General features: G+C 37.4%; 1 protein-coding gene across 3 annotated transcripts in view; it reads left to right on the forward strand.

The window, feature by feature from the left end:
• Window positions 1-19,802, forward strand: part of PLEKHH2 (pleckstrin homology, MyTH4 and FERM domain containing H2) — a 78,296-nt gene that overhangs the window by 14,637 nt on the left and 43,857 nt on the right. For all 3 annotated transcript variants that reach the window (XM_081156250.1, XM_081156251.1, XM_081156252.1), the window contains exons 3-9: window positions 154-216; window positions 6,300-6,449; window positions 7,565-7,648; window positions 8,274-8,355; window positions 12,764-12,946; window positions 14,705-15,666; window positions 18,405-18,480. In XM_081156250.1, the coding sequence (XP_081012376.1) occupies window positions 154-216; window positions 6,300-6,449; window positions 7,565-7,648; window positions 8,274-8,355; window positions 12,764-12,946; window positions 14,705-15,666; window positions 18,405-18,480 (1,600 nt within the window). The remainder of the gene's footprint in view (window positions 1-153; window positions 217-6,299; window positions 6,450-7,564; window positions 7,649-8,273; window positions 8,356-12,763; window positions 12,947-14,704; window positions 15,667-18,404; window positions 18,481-19,802) is intronic.

Genomic DNA, 19,802 nt, shown 5'->3' on the forward strand with positions numbered 1-19,802 from the left:
TCACTCAAAGAGTCTTTAATGAGATAAATTGTATGTAATTCACATCCATTGAACTACTTTATTCTTACAGAAGTTGATATTGTGAGATTTCTAAGTCCCTTTCAAAAGGGAAATACGAGTTTTTATGCTTTTTCTATTTTCCTCACTTTGCAGATGCAACAGCTTGAGAGACAAGTTATTGATGCTGAACGTCAAGCAGAAAAAGCTTTTCAGCAGGTAGGGTATAATTTTAGTTAAAAATGTCTTCTTCTGCCTCTACCAATATCAGCATCGTTTTGCCCAAAACAATCCTCAAAATAGTCTTCTACCCTCCCCGACATCCTATTATTTTGACTGTTCATGTGCTGGATTCATAGAGAAAATGGAGAATCTAGCTTTATTTTGCGTAACAGATTTTCATAAGGATAAACTATACCTCTGTTAGGAAGTTTTATCTTTTGAGAAAGTCAAAAGAAAGTCATTACCATGACTTTCATGGTAATCCTAGCCATAATGAAATTTTGCATATAAATAATGTTCATAGCAGCTTTATTTATAGTAATAAAGAGTTGGAAATAACATGAATGCCATATTATAGAAGAATAAAGGGAACTATATCCACTCCTTGAAGTAGTAAACAATAATTAAAAATAATTATTACAAAGAATATATACTACTAATATGAAACTATGCTTAGAGTTATATTAGGAAAAGAATATAAACATTTTATGTTTAATATGTTAATAGGTATGGAGAGAGAAGTCAAATATTTGATAAGTCACTTAACCCTTGCTGGGCCTTGCCAATAGCAAGATGAGTGGTTTGAATGAGACCACTAGGCTTAAAGTTTGTCTAATGATCTTAAATCCATAGCTTCACATTTTATGAAAAGATGTCTGTCAGATTCAGTCAAGAATTTCAAAATTATTATTCCTCCAAGAAGTTTACATTAAATTTCTTATCCTTGCTCTAAGTTTGTTGTGTTTCTTTCCTTCATTTTGGTAACAGTACCATCAAATCTTGTTTTCACCTAAAAGATTTCATTTTATACAGTAGGTTCTTTTAGTAGCCTGACAAGTTCCCAAAGAAACCCAAACTAACGTAATTCTTAATTTTCTTAAATTAATAATACTTGAAAAGAAAATCTTAAAACTTTATTATTGCCAAATTTCAACCCCTACAAGAGTAGAAAATATAGTGTAATGAACACCCAACACCATCTTCAACAGTTAGTCAGCTCACGGTTAGTCTGTACCTCCATCCACTGTCCCCTCCTCACCCCCACACCAGGTTATTTTGAAACAAATCCCAGGCATCATATCTTTTCACCCATGAGTATTTCAGCACCTAATCTAAAAATAGACCTAAAAATCTTAAGTACAGTACCCTCTCTGCCGTTCATGTCTGCCTCCTTGTCTTTTCCTTTCTGACTTTGGCCTTTCCTGATGACATCTCTCTTTGCCTCTCATACCCCTGTGTTTCTCCAACGTGTCTCTCTATCAGATAGGGATATCTTTCTCTACCCGTTTTTTCTCTTTTTCCACTGCTCATATGATAGCGAAAAAGAAAGAAAGAAATTGAGAATGGCCTTGTTTGCCCTTTCTTAAGTTAAAATACTTAATTCACATATGTGGCAAATTGATTTAGCTCTGAAAATTAAACTAAATTAAGTATATTTTATGTGTGATTTTCAGGATGTGTAATTCACTGGATCTTAAGAGAAAAAAAAGAATCCCCATTCCCAATTCAAGGGAAGCAAACCATGGCTGTTTGTAGCCATCAGGGCTCAACCACTGATTGGATAAGTTAACAGGAAGAATTTCTTATTTGAAGTTGTCCTTTGAGGATACCCGGTGTAAAGTTATTTAGTTCTTTGTGCTACATTTTTAAGCAATAAAGCACCATGATTGGTTATTTTAGACATACTGCCTTAATCAAATCAATACCCACCCCTAAAAAAGAGTAAGACTTGCAAATCTCTCAATTTCTATATAATTTAGCAGAATTTGTAGATATTTCTTTTTGTGACAACACTTTAAGTGTATTCAGTACCTATTTTTTATGCTTTCAAAGGAATTTTTATTTTTACATGCTTCATAATGAATCTAAAAGTTAACAGGAAATATAAACAGAGAGCAGATGAATTCTCATGCACCAATTATAGCACCTTTTTTTGGCCTTCACAAGATTAAGTAAATATTATGAAGTTAGGGTAACTGAATCCTTTGCTGTCTTTAACAGTTTCCATGGGATTGGCCTATCTGCTGTTTATGTTGCTTAAATTCAGCTTGTCCTTTGTCAATGAGCCATATCCTAAGACTTAAACTGTACTTATATTAACCAAAAGGAATGTTTCACCACTAAAAGCAGCAGCCAGCTGAAACCGGCTGAACTCTACCCTTTTAGCCTTGAACATTTTTCATCTTGTTTATTCCTGAGTGGCATCACCTGCATCGCCATTAAATAAGTTGGCTATGAACAAATAATCACACACGTTTTCCAGAGGAATCTTGGCAGCCTTTATACTTAACGCTGTAGTTCATTTTTGTTCTTGTTCACAACTTTTGAAAGCAGTGTGTGCAAATCAACCTAGTACTACTCATGAGTATTCTTGTGAGACAGAAAAGCAGCAGATAACAGGTTTGGAAGATACTGATAGATAGGATTCATTTCCAAGTACGCAGCTAGGTGTGTACTCAGACCTATTTTATGCTAACCAAAGAGGGGTAAATAATTTCCCCTGTAGAAGTTTGTTTTCCTTCTTTCCTTCTGGGTTCACTCACTTGCCTGTGACCATTCTAATACGTGGGCTAATCTGCCTTCCTGTACAGTTGGTTCTTAGTATCCAAGTCATTTTTGGTTCTTAATAAATAATTACTACTTAGTCATCCTAGTCTCCAGGACCTTGTAATGATTTACTTCATTACATGGAAACCTACTTCATCCAGTGCTTTTCCTTTTCACATTCAGTGAGAATGAGTGGTTCTGATCTGACTGCATAAATTATAGAGCACTATGCCAAAATAATTGTTTACGATGTGATCAGAATGACTCATTAATTTGCAATAAATTTTAAATAACTGCAAAATGGTCTGGGATTCAAAATACCCTTACAATTCCTTTCTTCATTCTATTTTTGAATGATCAGGTTTGTCATGTTATTGCAGTGTATACACAGAAATAGAAACTTTCAGATCTCACTCAAAAATAAAGTTACATCTTAATTACCTGTAGTGTGTATAGGGGATGAGGTAAGAAGTGGGAAGAAGGAAACATCAACATAGGTAATTACAATGGAAATAATATTTGCAGCTCCTGCTTTCTTCAGTATGGATATGAAAATGGGCAGTAACATTAGGGGTTGCGTCAGGGTCCCCCAGACTACCCTCAGGTCTGATGATTCACCATAAAACCCGGAAAAGCTGTTATATCCATGGTTATGGTTTATTACAGTGAAAGGATATGAATTAAAATCAGCAAAGGAAAAAGGCACGTAGGGCAGAGTTCTGGAGAAACCAGGCGTGAACTTGCAGTTGCCCTGCCACAGGGGAGTTACACAGGGATGCTTTTGATTATCCCGTCAATGATGTGTGACAACACTTACGAAGTGTAGCCAACCAGGGAAGTTCATCTAAGCCTTGGTGTCCAAATTTTTATTAGGGATGGGGTCAGTCTTGCAGGCATGGAATGCGCATGGGACTGACCTTAGCTAGAAAGTCTCCAACCCCTCCAAAGGTCAAACTGATACAGCATGACCTAGGGCCCCAGGTGAAGGAACGAATCAGGCACTCGCCATGAATTGAATTGTTAGCATAAACTATCTGGTGTGGCCCAATAGCTCAGATATGTAAAGACAGTTTCATCAGGATATTTTAAGGGCTCAGAGGTTATTTCTCTGGAGCCAGTCAAGGACCAGTGCTTTCTTTGGAATGTGCAGGGTGCGAGCACCCCCAGTCTGTTGCACCCCTTGCTGCACAATAGCTCAGGAACCTCAGAATCAGCCGGTGCTTTGGGGAAATGGCTGAGGAGTGTGCTGAGGGGGGCGCATGCAGCTGGAAGCTCCCCTGGAAGTGAAGGAGAAAGGAGCCTGGAAGCGGGAAGCATGCCTCACTGGAGGATATCCGTGTATAGGTAATTGCAAGTTTCTTTAACCACCAGTTTGAATTCATGTATGCTTGTTATTGGCCAATCTGTGAGTAGTTAAAATTCTTATATGGTTGTGGTGAAATGAATCAGAAAGAGAACCTGGCTGATTTTCTGTGGACTTGTGGAGAGATATTTTAAAAGGCTGCTTGGCTTTTCTGTAGGTGTCTTACTCATACTGATTACCAAGGATGGCTGGTGAGTCCTGTGGAACTTGGTCCTAACAGGACCAGTGGACAAGTAGGTTGCCTGTAACTGCTTTGTGATCTCTCTCCCTAGGAGACTTTGCCATTTTTGCCAATATTGCCCTTGCCTAGGAAAGTTGTTTATCTGAAAGTAATGATCGATTTGAACAATTGCATCCAAGGACCTCCAACTGTGGCGTGCGGTCTAAAACGAGAACACCTTTCAGACGGAACGCGTTTTTCAGGGAGGAAGACTCCCGTGCCAGTTTTCCAGGACTGCAGACCTTTCCTAAGTGATAACAGGACAGCTTCGTGTGGCAGCCGATGTCTGTAGGGTGACTTGCTCTGACTTAATAAAAAAAGACTGGCGGTGTAGGTCTGGTAATATTTATTTCTATTCTTAGTTATTTCTGCTTTCCTTGAGGTTTATAGGGGTGGAAAATTTTCTTTCCTTCTAGGTTCTTTGGCTGGTCTAATAACTAAATTGATGTAATACAGATTAACAGGAAAAAACCCAAATTTAATTCTTTATGTATGGGAGCCCCATAAAGATATGGGACTCATGGGTGTGAACAAAGCAGGCAGCTTTCATACCTTTGAGACAAGGAAACAGTGAGTTTGTGAGAAATTGACCAGCCACAGGGCTTTGGCCTTCACTACCTTAGTGAAGAAATAGGATTTGTTCACACAGCTTTCTCGGCCCGAGATTCCCTCCTCCCGTGATGGGAATGCCTTCTACCCTCCTGGGACGGGGAGGGTGCCTTTCACATGGGAGATTTGTTTCCAGCTTTGAGGGGGACAAAGGACGGTCAGAGTGTCCTTCTCATACTGGCTGTTTCTCAGGTAACTTCAATTCAGATCATGAATATGCCACAGTGGCGTGTTTGGGGAGACATTCTGCTCCCCGTTAGGTTTACCATCTATTACTGTATCCCCGGAGCAGAAATACCGTTTTGCACTTGGTCCCTGCTCTTCCCTCTCTGCTTCCTCGGCTGCAGGCTGTCCTGTGCAGAACCGGCTGTACCGCCTTGGACCGACCTTGGTACTCACTGTCTGGCTCTCTGTCCGGCTCCAGCTGTTTTTCACGACAGCATCTCTGATGTAGGCCTTTGTCCTTGACTGCTGGCCTGCAGTTTCCGCGGAAAGCCTGCTAAGTTATGTTAAAAAATCTAAACCTTAAGATAACTTGAAATTATCATTTGGACGGTGAAACGCGTTTTTATTCTCTTTTAAATCTAGTTTTATTTTCATAGTTTCCAGCCGCGTGGGTGGTATTTAAACAGGACACTTTTGGCATCGGAGTTGAATTTACAGTTGCACAGTGAACCCACAGATGAAACCTTGTATTCGTAGTTAAAAAAAACAAAAACAGACTAACCTTAATATCACCATCCTAGATGTTAAGTATTTTTGAACATTAAGTAAGGACTGTGTGATTTTTCAGATTTTTAAAAATAGTTTAAGGTTTTTCATCCTGACTATAATCTTTCATTTCTCAAATGCTTTTGTATATTTTTCTTCTTTGCCCCTATAATCTGAAACATTGCTAAAATTGCATTCTTACTTATTTGGAGTATATAGACTAAAAGTCTTAATACTGTATACAGTGCCCAGTACTTTATCTCACCACTCACCTTCTTTACTTTATATTCCTACTTTGTTTAAAATATGAAAAAGTTAGGGCTGGAAACTTTCTGATTCTGTACTCTTATGAAATGCTTTGCATATTATTATTGTTTCACTAAAACCTGTACATTACTTTCTATGATAGCAATATCCTGCAAATCTCTTATGTACCTTGAAGTTAACACCACCTGGCAAAGTAGTCTTGAGACTTTATAATTGTTATATGTATTAAAATGTGCTGTTCAGTATTTTTCTCTTATGATGATACCTTTTAGGAACCTATTTAATGTTAAAGTAAAATTCTAAATTTAATACTATGATAAATTAAGTCCATGACTAATTTTAATATTTATCTTCTGAATTTAGGTACAAGTTATGGAAGAGAAATTAAAAGCAGCTAATATTCAAACCAGTGAATCAGAGACAAGGTTATATAAAAAGTGTCAAGATCTGGAGACCCTAATACAGGAAAAAGATGACATCATCCGAAACTTGGAACTGCAACTTGAAGAGCAGGTTAGGAAGAACTTGAACATCACACAGTTCTAAATGTGTGTAGTCATTTACGCATAATCACGAAGATTAAAGAGAGAGCCTGAACTTCCGAATTTTGGTCAGAAATCTTACTCAATTGGCCAACCCATAGAATCACATCACATTTATTGGTGAAAGTCAGATGGCATTCACCTTTAAGTCTGGGGTAATTCCAAGACTTACAATTTTTGCATAACTGTGAAGTTTGACTATAGTGTTTAAGTTGAAAACACTTGGTATTAGCAGGCATTTCTGTCTATAAAATGTGTTGATTAAATCTTTGTTTTAGATTGTGTAGGGAATTGGAAATGTTGATGGAACATTATATTTCAAATATATGTTTGTTGCTAATCCATCTTCTTAGAAATGTGTACCCTGTTTTTAAACCACCTTATTGAGATCAAGTATTGTATTTAGTTTATTTTAAAATTTTATTAGGAAAAATTAGTGTCATTTAAATATGACCACTCTGAAATTGTTAAATATGTTAAGTAGATTATTTTCAGCATTTTTTTCATTTCTGTGGGGATCGTTGTTTTATTAGGTCATTGGTTTTTAGCCTTTCACCACCCTAGTCCCCACCCACTGTAATTTATATGATAGTCACACTCTCACTAGTTTTGTGACTATAACCAGATTTTAAGGTTGGGAACTGTGAACTAGAGTTTTATGATCTTCATTTTTTTCTGGGTCTTTAAAAACTCATAGTGTCTAAGGGGAATACAAGCCATGCCCCAGAAGAGATCCTGACTCTCTTCTCCCTAACCTGGTTGACCCCTATCCCATTGTTATAAACCCTAGACCATTTCCAGTAATGTTTCTTTTGTTGGTAAGTTCAGCGGATTGATTTCAGTATATTATCTTTCAGAGAAAGAGAGTAACAATTGTTAAAACTAGTAATATTTACATATGCCTTTATGATTTATTATTGTATTTGCTGGACAGTTGTCATTTTTTTACTCTATTTGGTAATTTGAAGGTAAGAGTATTAACTTGGAAACAGGTTTTAAGTGGATTTGCCTTTTTTATTTATGATATAACATTTTTAGACCAGTGAGCTTATGTTTGAACTAAACAAACTGCTAATGTTATTTCAGAAACAAATAAGGATACAAGAAGCTAAAATAATAGAAGAAAAAGCAGCAAAGATCAAAGAATGGGTAACAGTTAAGTTAAATGAGGTATTTATTGCTATATTTTGCCTTTTCTGTACCTTTTACTTCTTTTGAATAGATAAGTCATCAGAATATATAATCGGTCTGAGTGAAACAAAATTCTGATCACTTGGTTGTGCTGCTATCTTTCTGTAAACGTGAAATAGGTAGCTTTCATTTTAATGTTTAATGTATTTCTAAAATGAAAAATATTGATAGACTCATGGTAATCAGTGTAAGTGGCCTCATTTTAATTAATTTATTTAAATTCTAATTAGTTAATTTAAAATAATTATAGAACGTGTGTATGTCATAAAATTAATGTGTTCAGTATCTGAGAAGTACGTATACGTTATTTAGTTTATATGGCAGATTAAATGCTGAAATAATTTGGTTTAAAATGATTTTACAGTGAAAAGGAATAGTGGAGTGAAAACACTTAAAACTCTTAGTTCTAGAAAAAAATAAATATTGAATCCGTAATGATCTAGGTTGATAACTTATGCTGATAAGTTCGTGTGATATTTTGCTTATTGTTTGTTTTGTATTTTGCTTGTATGTAATTAGGTATTAACATTTTCTAAATATTGTAATTTACTAGTGTATTTTAGAAGTGTATTCCTGTATAAAAGAATACCATATCTCCTTTTAGCTGGAATTGGAGAATCAGAATCTTCGTTTGATCAACCAAAACCAAACCGAAGAGATAAGAACAATACAGTCAAAACTACAAGGTATGAGTATTTTGACTAAAATAGCTTAATTGGATTTATTGGGCTATGTAGAATTTTACTGTTGAGCACTTGAAATATGACTGGCACAACTAAGGAACTGAATTTTACATTTTCTTTAATTTGAATTGATTTCTATTTTAGTAACCACATGTCCATATTAGGCAACACAGGTAGACAGTAGCCAATAACACAAAGGAGGTAATACTAATTTCAATGTTTAATTTCAGGTATGTTTGCTTAAAAAAATTAGTCATGGTATTTTCTATTTTCACTCTATGTCATGGTTATCCACAGTGATTGAAACTCTGACAGCCCAAATATTTAGAGCAGAATTTTATAATATGAATATAAACCCTTTGCATTTTGCAATGCTTAGGGTTACTTTCTTTGTTCTTTTTCGACTTCAAAGCCTGAGAATGGGTGGCAGAGTTAGAGATAGAAATTTACTTGATATGCGATTGTGGTGATGGATGCTCAAGTGCACGTGGAGCTGAAGAGGTGAATCAGCAGGGTTATTAGATCCATGATCTAGTCTAGTGGTTTTCACACTTATTTAGCAACAGAATCCTATTCAAAACAATCTTTTTTCTGTAGAATCCCAAGAGAGAAAACAGGTAAAAGCAGTATTGGGTCTAGAGTCCTCCAGTCTTAGCCTCCCTCATGCCTCTTCTTATATCCTGTGGGACATTTCCATAAGCGCCTGGGGTTTCGCAGAATGCAGTGGAAAAATTCCGGCATGGTAGAAAGAACATGGGCTTTGAGGTCAACTGTAATGCTCTACAATTTAATAACTCTGTTATATCTCCAGATTTTTTTTACATCAGTAAAATGGTGATTGTAATAGTGTCTTCCTGGTTTCATGGAGGGTTGTTCATTATAGGACATATGAAAACATTTTATCTACTGCATGTTAATACTTATTGCTATCATTTTATAAAGGGAAAAACTCTTTTTTTTCTCTTCTCAATACTTCTGAAACCAGATGTGGGGGAGTTTTGCCCACACCAAGCAACTCTTTAATTCTCAGAGGACACCAACTAGGTGTCCTACAAATTCAACTCAACTCTGACTTTCTATACTAGGAGTTAACATTAGATCCCAAAGTTAAGAGCTCAGTCCCACAGAACTTCCCCTCCTTCCTCTTCAGACACAATCCCAAGTACAGATTGTATACCCCTGTTTCTGCCCAACTGGCTGTAAATTGGAGGTTTATGACCCCCTCCTCAGGTGTGATAATTTGCTAGAGCAGCTCACAGAACACAGGCAAACAGTTCACTTACTAGATTACCTGTTTATTACAAAGGATATAACTCAGGAACAGCCAGATGGAAGTGGTAGATATATAGGGCAAGGTGTGGGAGGAGAGGCACAGAGCTTCCATGCTCTCTGAGTGCATCACCCTCCCAGCATCTCCACGTAGTCACCAACCTGGAAGCTCTCTGAACCCCATCCTTTTGGGATTTTATGGAGGTTCTGGTATGTAGGCAAGACTGGTTGATTAAATCACTGGCCACTGGTGATTAATTCAACTACCAGCCCTTCCCTTTTTCCCTGCGGTCAGAGGTAGAAGATGAAGGGTGAGGCTGACATTTCCAGCCCTCTAATCACTTGGTTGTTTCCCTGCATCCAGTCTTCACCTCAGGCTATCTAGGGGCTTTCCAAAAATTTCCTCATTTATATAAACTCAGATTTGGTTGAAAGCACTTGTTATGAAAAGAAAAGATATTTTTATCACCCTTACTTAGGAAATTCCAAGGGTTTTAGAAGCTGTGTGCCAGGAACCATGGATGAAGACCAAAATATACATTTTTCATATCACAAATTTCCTCCACCTATGTGATGAAAAACAGGTGTTCCCATAGTTGATCTGGAATTGCACATTTAGAATTAAAGTTGCAGGTCTTTGTGACAGTTATCCTAATTGAAATACTAAGCCCACTCTCACTCAAGAGGCTGTTTTCCCTGATATTCTTAGCTTGCAATTCTAGTCTTCATTTGCAGCCTCTTAGGTCTTACAGATTAAGGGGTATTGCTCCTTGGAACCTAGGCTTGGACTGGAGAAAAGATATGATATATGTAGCTGTAATACAGTACAGTTTACCCCTGAACAATGTGCGAGTTAGAGGTGCTGAATCTTGTGCAGCTGAAAATCTGGGTATAATTTTTTACTCCCCCAAAACTTAAATTACCCCTCAGTATCCATTGGGGATTGGTTCTAGGATTCCCTGCTATACCAAAATCCATGGATCCTCAAGTTTCCTACAAAAAATGGTGCAGATCAATGCATATAGTCAGCCCTCTACATCTGAGGATTCCCAACTACATATGGAAAATAGTACAGGTACTTATTGGAAAAAAATCTGTATGTCAGTGGATCTGCACAGTTCAAACCCATGTTGTGTAAGGGTCATCTGTACTTTAAATATATATATATATGTATATGATTATTAAATTATTATGAATTAGTTCTGTGAGAGGTAATAAATATGAAAATCATAAAAGATACATCTGAAGGTATACACTATGTAAAGATTTTTTTTTCTATTCTACATAAATATCAGTTGCAATTTAACTTAACCTTTGGTGGTCTCCCAGAGTTAAAAATTTAGTTTCCTTGAAAACTTGTATTACTATCAGTGGATCTCCATTCTTTTGATCTTACAAGCAGCAGTGTTACAAATCCTAAAAGATGAATTAAACCCATGATTAGGTGCTTGCATAATCACTCCACTAGCTATCTAAATTCTCTATCCAGAAGCTTCCCCTCCCTTTTTTCTCTCGAGCGCAATGATTAAGGCTCTCCATATGTGGTCACCATAGACCAAGTCCCTCCATCTCCATCTCTTTTCTCATGAGAAACATACTAAAAACTATGATAAGGAAAAGTTATTACAGTGATCATGTGATATTTGCCCCGATGATGATCTAAATCCTTTGTCTTCGCAACCAAGACTTTGGTCCCTTTTTCCTCACCATTAGTAGCATTACTACATAATCAGATTTTACCAGTACTTGACTGGTATTTACCAATACTTGATTTTGCAAGAAGCTGTAATACCCTAGTTGTTTATAATCTGTTTTGTTTTGTATGTGTTTGTGCTTTTGTTTGATAACTAACTACTATTATAGGGATGAGATACTTTTCTCTCTGCAGTTAAAAAATTTTTTGAACATTCAAAACATATAAACAGGTTTTAAACGTTGCCATGTGATGCTAGACGAGGGTTCCATGTTACTATACATAAATAAGTATGAAGTTGATTTTTGTAAGCTCCTTCACATACATCTTGGCAATGATTTTTTGAGTCTGACACCAAAAGCAAAAGCAACAAAAGCAAAATTAAACAAGTGAGACTACATCAAACTAAAAGGCTTCTATGTTACAAAGGAAACCATCAACAAAATGAAAAGGCAGTCCACTGAATGGGAGAAAATATTTGCAAATCATGTATCCAAAATATATAAAGAACTCATACAACTCAATATGATGTAAAAAAAAAACAACCCCAATTTGATTAAAAAATGGGCAGAGGATCCAAATAAACATTTTTCCAGAGAAGATACAATCAGGTGGCCATCAGATACATGAAAAGATGCTTAACATCACCATCAGGGAAGTGCAAAAGGACAATGAGATGTCACCTCATACCTCTCAGAATGACTATTATCAAAATGACAAGAAATCACAAGTGTTAGCAAGGATGTGGAGAAAAGGAAACCCTTGTAATGTAAATTGGTTCAGCTACCATAGAAAAGAGTATGGAGGTTTTTTTAAAAATTAAAAATTGAACTACCAAATATGATTAGAACTACCATATATGATTCAGCAATCCTACTTCTGGGCATTTATCTGAAGAAAATGAAAACAGTAATTTCAAAAGAATTGTATGTACCCCATGTTCATTGCAGCATTATTTACAATAGCCGTGATACGGAAACAATTTAAGTGTCTATCAACGGATGAATGGATAAAGAAGCTATGGTATATATGTGGAATATTACTCAGCCATAAAAAAGAATGAAATCTTGGCATTTGCAATAACATGATGGACCTTGAGGGCATTATGCTAAGTGAAATAAGTCAGACAGAGAAAGACCTTATGATCTTTTATACGTGGAATCTAAAAATAAATAAGTAAAATTTTAAAACTAAGCTCATAGACACAGAGAACAGATTGGTGGTTGCCAAAGTGAGAGATGGGAGGTGGGAGAAATGGGTGATTTTTTTTTCTTCTTAGTTTAAATTAATTGAATAATAAAGAAAAAAAAAGATGACTTTTAAGATTTTCAGGCTGCTTTTGTGTGTGTGTGTAAGGAGTGATTTGTTCAAGTTTTTATATGCTTTGCTTCTGTGTTTAGCAAACTGTTATGAAAGTTTAGATGTTGATTTTGATTGATGATCTTGCAGAAGTTCAAGGGAAGAAGTCATCCAGTATTTCCACACCAAAGCTTTCGGAAGGCCAGCGCCTAAGCAGTTTGACCTTTGGGTGCTTTTTATCACGAGCAAAGAGTCCTCAAGCAGTAAAATCTGAGGAAATGAGCAAGATATCATCTAAAGAACCGGAGTTCACTGGAGGAAAAGACACAGAAGGTATTTTTAGGATAGCAGGATTTGCTTTGACGTTTTTTAAAAGGGAAAAACCATTTGCTAAGATTAATCCTTATATAGCTTAATTTTCCTTTTTAATTTTTCCATCACTCAACAGGGTAAATGTGTGTGCAAAATCTATCTGGATGATTCATCCTAGTTTCTTTACTTTTTTCCTTGACTGTCTTATGAGAATATTTTTAAGGAGTAGTACAGCATTTGACTTTGTGTATCTAGTTATCTATGTTTTTTTGAGCGTCTTTGCCAGTGATGCAGAGGAGCAATTGGTTTTCCCCTCTGATACTTCTTCCTGCAGTAGGAAGCGGTGATATTTAAAATGAAAACGTTTATAGTGGTACCTACATGGCACTTGTTTCAGCTTAGAGTTTCAGATTAGAACTATGAACTTTCTATTCATTATTTATTTAAAATATTAAAAAATGACCTCAAACTAAATATGACTGCAAATGTATAGAGAAAAAGAGCACCAGCGGACAGTTTTGTAACTGCTGTGATTTTCCCTTTATCACTTCAAAGAGGAAACTATTTGCCTGGGTGTTGAAACCCTGAGCCCGTGTACAGATGTCTGTTCTTTAGTCTGACAGCCCCCCTAAGTTTTGCTTTGTGGTGCAGCCACTGGCTTCGCCACCTACGATGACTTTTCCCAGGTATTTTAGGGAGACTTGAATTTGCATCTTCTCTATTTTCAGTTCCTGCTTCCTTCCCCGGAAGGAGAAAAATTATAGCCTTAAAGTCTATGCTTCACTATGAAATTCTGAAAACAACATATTGTTTTTTCAGTTAGAAGGCTCCTTTACTACTTGCTTTTATGCCATTACTTGCATTTTGGGTGGGGTGTTTTTTGGTGTTTTTTTTGAGAAGTCATTTTCATTCCCTTCCCACTTTCTCCAGTCAGTTGAATACAGCTCAGTACAGCTGAGGTTGCCTGCACTGAAGCTTTTGTTCATTTGCAAATTTAACAAATTGCCTTTTACCAAACTGTAGAGTTTATTTGTTCAGCCTCTCTTCCCTTAGTCATGAAGGTCATACCTGTGTTTCTGTATTTTCAGTTTCTTTTGTACTCTTAAATCTAAATTTTTAGTTCACTATTTCTGAAGCCAGTGGTTTATACTGTTAATTATATTATAAACACAATAGCCATACCTAAGGACATTTTTAGACGAGTATAATTCTTATAAAAATACATTTTGTCGTTGTGATTAAACCAGATGCAAAGGGAGGAAAGCCTTTCTCTGTTGATGTTTTCTTCATGGTTTTGCATATTTTATATATTGAAGTTTGGGAACAAGGTTTGTTATTTAAACTTTATTATGTTTAAATTTCCGTATGATAACCTTGAAATATAGTTGAAAGAGGGTTGTCATTTTCTTTGCTCCTAAAATAGATTTAGTGGTATCCATTTTTTTAGTGGATGCTTTCTTTGATATGTTGTGTTACCCTATTTCACATTTTGCTTCTCTTATTATCTCTCCTTAGACTATTGTCAGTTTTTTTCATAATACACTTATTTGTAAGAAGCAATTTAATTTTGATGCTATTGAAGTGTTAGAGCTCCACGTTTTATACAAAGCTCATCATTTCCAAACTTGAGTTTTAAAAAGACGTGATGAAAAAGGAATACTGTAAATTAACTTCATTCTTACGAAAACTCCCGTTTTTCAAGGTAGCTACATAAAGCTAAATGTATGGAGAGATTATATTGTTAAAGGCAACATGCCAATATGATGTATGCTTTTCTAGAAATGGAAATTCCCGAAAAGTCTGTTGATGACCAAATTCAGGAAAACCACCGAGGTCAGAGGACCTTGCGTCAAACCCCCCGTGTCTCAGAACAGAGCCGGAAAGCGAGGACCAGCTTCGTCACCGAGGGCGGTGTCGCCCGGAGCCCGGGGGCTGCGGCGAGTGACTGGAGTTCCGACGAGGAGGACGGCGCCAGGGGAAGGTCCGAGTGCAGGTACACGTCCACCCTGTCCAGCCCCGCGTCCGAGGAAGGGGCGCAGTGCGGCAGGATGGGCAGCGAGACGTACCTCACGGCGTCGGACGACAGCAGCTCTGTATTTGAAGAAGAGACTTTCGGCATGAAGAGGCCGGAGCACAAGAAGCTGTATTCTTGGCAGCAGGAAGCGCAGTGGAAAGCTCAGAATAGCCTTCTTGGAAAGGGAAATTCTGAATCAAGTAAAAAGGAGCACGATAGTTCCTCAGATGAACTGAATAAAAAATTCCAGTCTCAGAGGCTGGATTATTCATCTTCATCGAGCGAGGCCAACACCCCAAGTCCTATTTTGACCCCAGCTTTGACTCCAAAGCACCCTAACCTCCTCCCCGGAAAAGGAACCCAGTCAGTGCCTTCCGCACACCTGCCACCCCCGAAGTTAAGGATTCCTAATGTTTTCAGCATAAGCGTGGCCCTGGCCAAAAGGCACTTAAGCCAGCCACAGCTGAGCTCCGACAGGATGTTCGGCACGAACAGAAATGCTATAAGCATGATACGACCGCTGAGACCTCAGGAGACAGATCTGGATCTCGTCGATGGCGACAGTGCCGAAGTTCTGGAGAACATGGACACCAGTTGTGATGATGGATCGTTCGCCTATGACTCCCTGGAGTCCCCGTGTTCGGATGACCAGGACGCCTGTGACTCAGCCAAGAAGCCGGCGAGCAGCAAACCTCCCACTCCTCCCCTGCACCGCTTCCCCTCCTGGGTAAATCATATTGCTGTGCCACGCGCGCGCGCCTTTTGTCCCTAACGCTCATTTTCAGGTTCCGTTTCTTTTCCTGTTTCTTTTCCAATCCGCCTTTGTGCTGACCATTCCCAGTTTTCAGAATATAATTTCCCCTTCTCTTTCTCACTGGGTTCTGAATCAGTTGAGAAATAAGACAAGGGTAAGCCAGATGGGAGATCAAAATATTATCTTTGTTACTGCTAAAACTGACTTTAGAGAATTGGTGGGCAAATGAGCTCCCCAGTACCAGGCCTTGGAATTAGCTGATTCATTCACCGATGGTGCTGGGCCACCACAGGCTGCTGCTCTAACACTTACAAGCTAGAGCGAGAACAAATGGTCGTTTCCAGCACGCAGCTGCTTCTGAAGAGAAGGGAGAGAGGAAGGTGCTGGACTCTGCACGTCCAGTGCCTTCTCCAGTCTCCTGAAGCCACCCCTGCTCCTGGGGGAGGAGAGTGAATAGTTGGAGAGCGATGGGGAGTGTTCAGTTACTGGAGCTGCCTCCACACGGAAGAAAGCATTGGGTGGAGAAGAAAGTTTCCTCTTGAACTGCGTAATACTTTTGGGTGAATTCTCAACCAGGATGCTCACTCCTATTGTTCCTCAGTTTTTGAACTTAGTTATTTACTTTATGGGCTTTAAGAGAAATTTAATTTTACTCCTTATGAGCGTATAAGTCCATTGCCTTAACCAAAAGCATCTTCCTATATATCCAGAATTGATTGAAATTTCTTCCCATTAGTACTATAATTAACCCATCAATTGCGTGATTCTTCTTAGGAATTGCTAGATGTAAAAAATTCTCTCTGTATTTGAAACAAAGTGAAAAGATGTGTTCTGTAGATTTAAGTTTTCCTTCCCATATTGACATAATTTAACCTGTGGCCTCAAGAGAAGCATCTTGGTTGCAGGAATTTTTGGTTTTTGGAGTCATGTCCTGTTATTATTATTTATTTATTTAGTGAGCAATGCAATTTTTAGCAAATTAAGGTGACCATGTTTTTCTAGTATGAATTCAGACCTTGAGGTGTATCCGTTCTTATTTACTTTCAAAAGAACCTTCCATTGTCCATATGAAACCATCTGCAGTTTATTACTAAATTCTGGACAGGGAAAAAAAAAAAGTGGATGTGAATCTCTGGAATTCCAATTATGTTATCCTTTAGGCAGCGAGGAGTTGAAATTCTTCTTTTATTATGTTGAGATTTCCAGAGATTTAGGTTAAGCTTTTAAGTTTGTTTTAGTTGGCAAACCATTGTACTACTTTTTTTTTTTTTTTTTTTGCCTTTCTTGCTTTTCCTTGTCTTCTGAAACTATTCAGTCCTGAAAAAGGAGTGTTGTTTTTCAAAAACCTTTTAGCAGACTGGCCAAGTTTGAGGTTTTATTTCTGTTTATTGGTATTTTCAGGTTTCAAGGAAAAGAGATATATTCTAATTACCTCAATTTATGAGTTTATTTTAAGAATTTTTAAGAGTTTATTTTAAGGATTTTTAAGAGTTTATTTTAAGGATTTTTAAGAGTTTAAGACACAGCCCATCCTTATTGAACTTGAATATCATTTAAAATTCAGTAGTCACTCTAGTGGGACAACATGTGATGACTGAACAGCACCTCTGATAGTCAACTCCTTAGAAACAGGCGACACCATCGCCCCTGGTCCAGTGGCTCAGCTTGTCCTCTCCTGTCGACAGGACTCTCTGCTTTTCTCACTGCTACTAACTACTCTCCTCCACTCTCATGGCTTCTAACTGCCTCACATCTCCTGCTTACTGCCTTATTTTTATATGTCTTTCTGTTCTGCCAACTCTGCTCACAATCACACTGTCAAAGAAACTGCGTCTGAATCATTCAGTCAGTCACTCTTCAATCTAAAGTGTCTCAGATAGTTAGAGATCTCATGCCCATAACCTCACAGGCCACTGACTAGCACAGTCCTGAACAGACGGCCTTAGCTGCCTACTGTACTGTGGTCCAGACCGCTGTGTCCAGGTTAGATGCATTACAAGCTCAGGGCATAGTGATCAATGCATTGGGGACAACCTGGAGTCCCTTTTCTCACAGGGGGCAGAGCTAATAGCCTTCGTAGTGCCCGTTTCAGAGATCTCTCTGAGAGAAGAAGAGAAAGCTAAGTTAAACCTACTTTTGGAACAAGAAAATATTATAAGTTCCATTACAGTTCTCAAATTCATTTATTATTTGACCTCAGGTGTTTTTCTACTTCATTTAAATATGTGATTTCTGATTTCAAGTTTTTTCTTTTTTTCTCCAACTGTATTCTAGAATGGTAGACTATTAAAGGTAATATTTATGTATAGTTAGTGCTTATGAATGGTTTCTGGCTTCATGTCACAGCCATTCAAGGTTTTCCCTTCTTTTTCTTTAACCGTAATCTAGAATGGTAGATTATAAAGGTGGTGCTTATACATAGTCAGTGACTGATTGAGTAAGCTTTCTCTTACTTTTTTCTGATCTCTTCAAAAGAATTTAAAATACAAGCAAAAATCTGGGAACAAAGATAAATAATGGAATGACTAATGGGTAGAAAAAACCTCTGTAGTGCTATCCACAGTGGCGTATTTTAGTTGGCAATGACGACAGTTTTATAATAATGCTGTACTCTAGTGAATATTAAATGAAGAACAAATGAAAAGCATGTGCATTGAAAGTAATAATTTCTTTGCTTTAAGTATTCAGTTTAAATCTCTCTTTTACATTAGGAAAGCAGAATTTATGCTGTCGCCAAATCAGGCATTCGAATGTCTGAGGCCTTCAGTATGGAGAATGTTAATAAAAGTAAGTGATTTTGCATGCCACCACATGGATGAACCTTGAGGACATAAGTGAAATAAGCAGCCGCAAAAAGAGAAATACTGTATGATTCCACTTATATGAGGCATCTAAAGTAGTCAGATTCATAGAAACAGAAAGTAGAGTGCTGGCTACTGGGAGTTGGAGGGGAAAGGGGGAGTAGTTGTTTTAATGAGTATAGAATTTCAGATTTGCAAGATAAAACGTTATCAAGATCAGACTCACAACAATGTGAATATACTTGACATTAACTGAACTGTACACTTAAAAATGGTTAAGATGGTAAATTTTATGTTATTTTGTTTTACTACAATAAAAAATGTTTAAAAAAATTTTTTAATGATTTTGTACTGTTTCACTAGCCAAGAACTTCCTAAATGTCTAAATAATAGAAAAATAGAATTATTTAAACTTTCAGAAAATGATTCTAGGATTGCTGATTTGTATTTTAAAATTCATGTTCTTGAGTAGAGGGGCACATAAACATTCAGCTGTCGTGTAGAGAGCACCTCGTTATGTGTTTACCTGGAAAGGCTAAAGCAAAGGATCTGTGGAGTTTCAGCTGTTGAAAGGAAAGATATTAGTTTCTATGTTCTCTTTTCCCAGAGTTGAAAACGAATTTCTCTTTTTTTATCCTCCCTCCCTCCCTCCCTCCTTCCCTCCCTCCCTCCCTCCCTCCCTCCCTCCCTCCCTCCCTCCCTTCCTTCCTTCTTTCCTTCCACTTCATTCTTTCCTCCCTCCCTCCCTTCCTCTCTTTCATCAAAAAATTATCATAGAGGCAACAGATGCCCATTATTAAAAATTAAAGTAAAATAGCAAAGAACTGTCTGGAACAAAAAGAGAGATCTTCCTGTGGTTCCTTCTACCTATCCTACCACTAATCCATATCTCAGAGGTAATCACTGACGCTCGGTTTTTTTCCAATTATCTCATGCTCTTACCATTTAGGAAGTTATATTCTAACCTTTCAACATAAGGTTCACCTGATAAAGGCTTAAGAATGCTAATGTTTTAACACCATGTCAATAATAATCAGAGAAAATCTTCATAGGGTACTGCTCACTGAACCAGTCAGCAGGTGTTTATGCTTATTTCTGCCCAGCGTGAGCTGGGTGGAGATGCCATAGAAATAAAAGCTGCGATCCTTGCTCTCAGAGCTTACAGTCTAGTGGGAAACTAGTACACAGGAGGAAATAATGAACCATCTAAGAGTGTATAATTAAACTTGCAAATGCCGTAATTCTTAAAGTAGACTATGTAACCAATAATAGTGTGTGTAGATCTGATTTCTCTTAATTGGACATTTT

This window comes from Miniopterus schreibersii, assembly GCF_964146895.1.
Source record: "Miniopterus schreibersii genome assembly, chromosome: 13".
Lineage (NCBI taxonomy): Eukaryota > Metazoa > Chordata > Mammalia > Chiroptera > Miniopteridae > Miniopterus > Miniopterus schreibersii.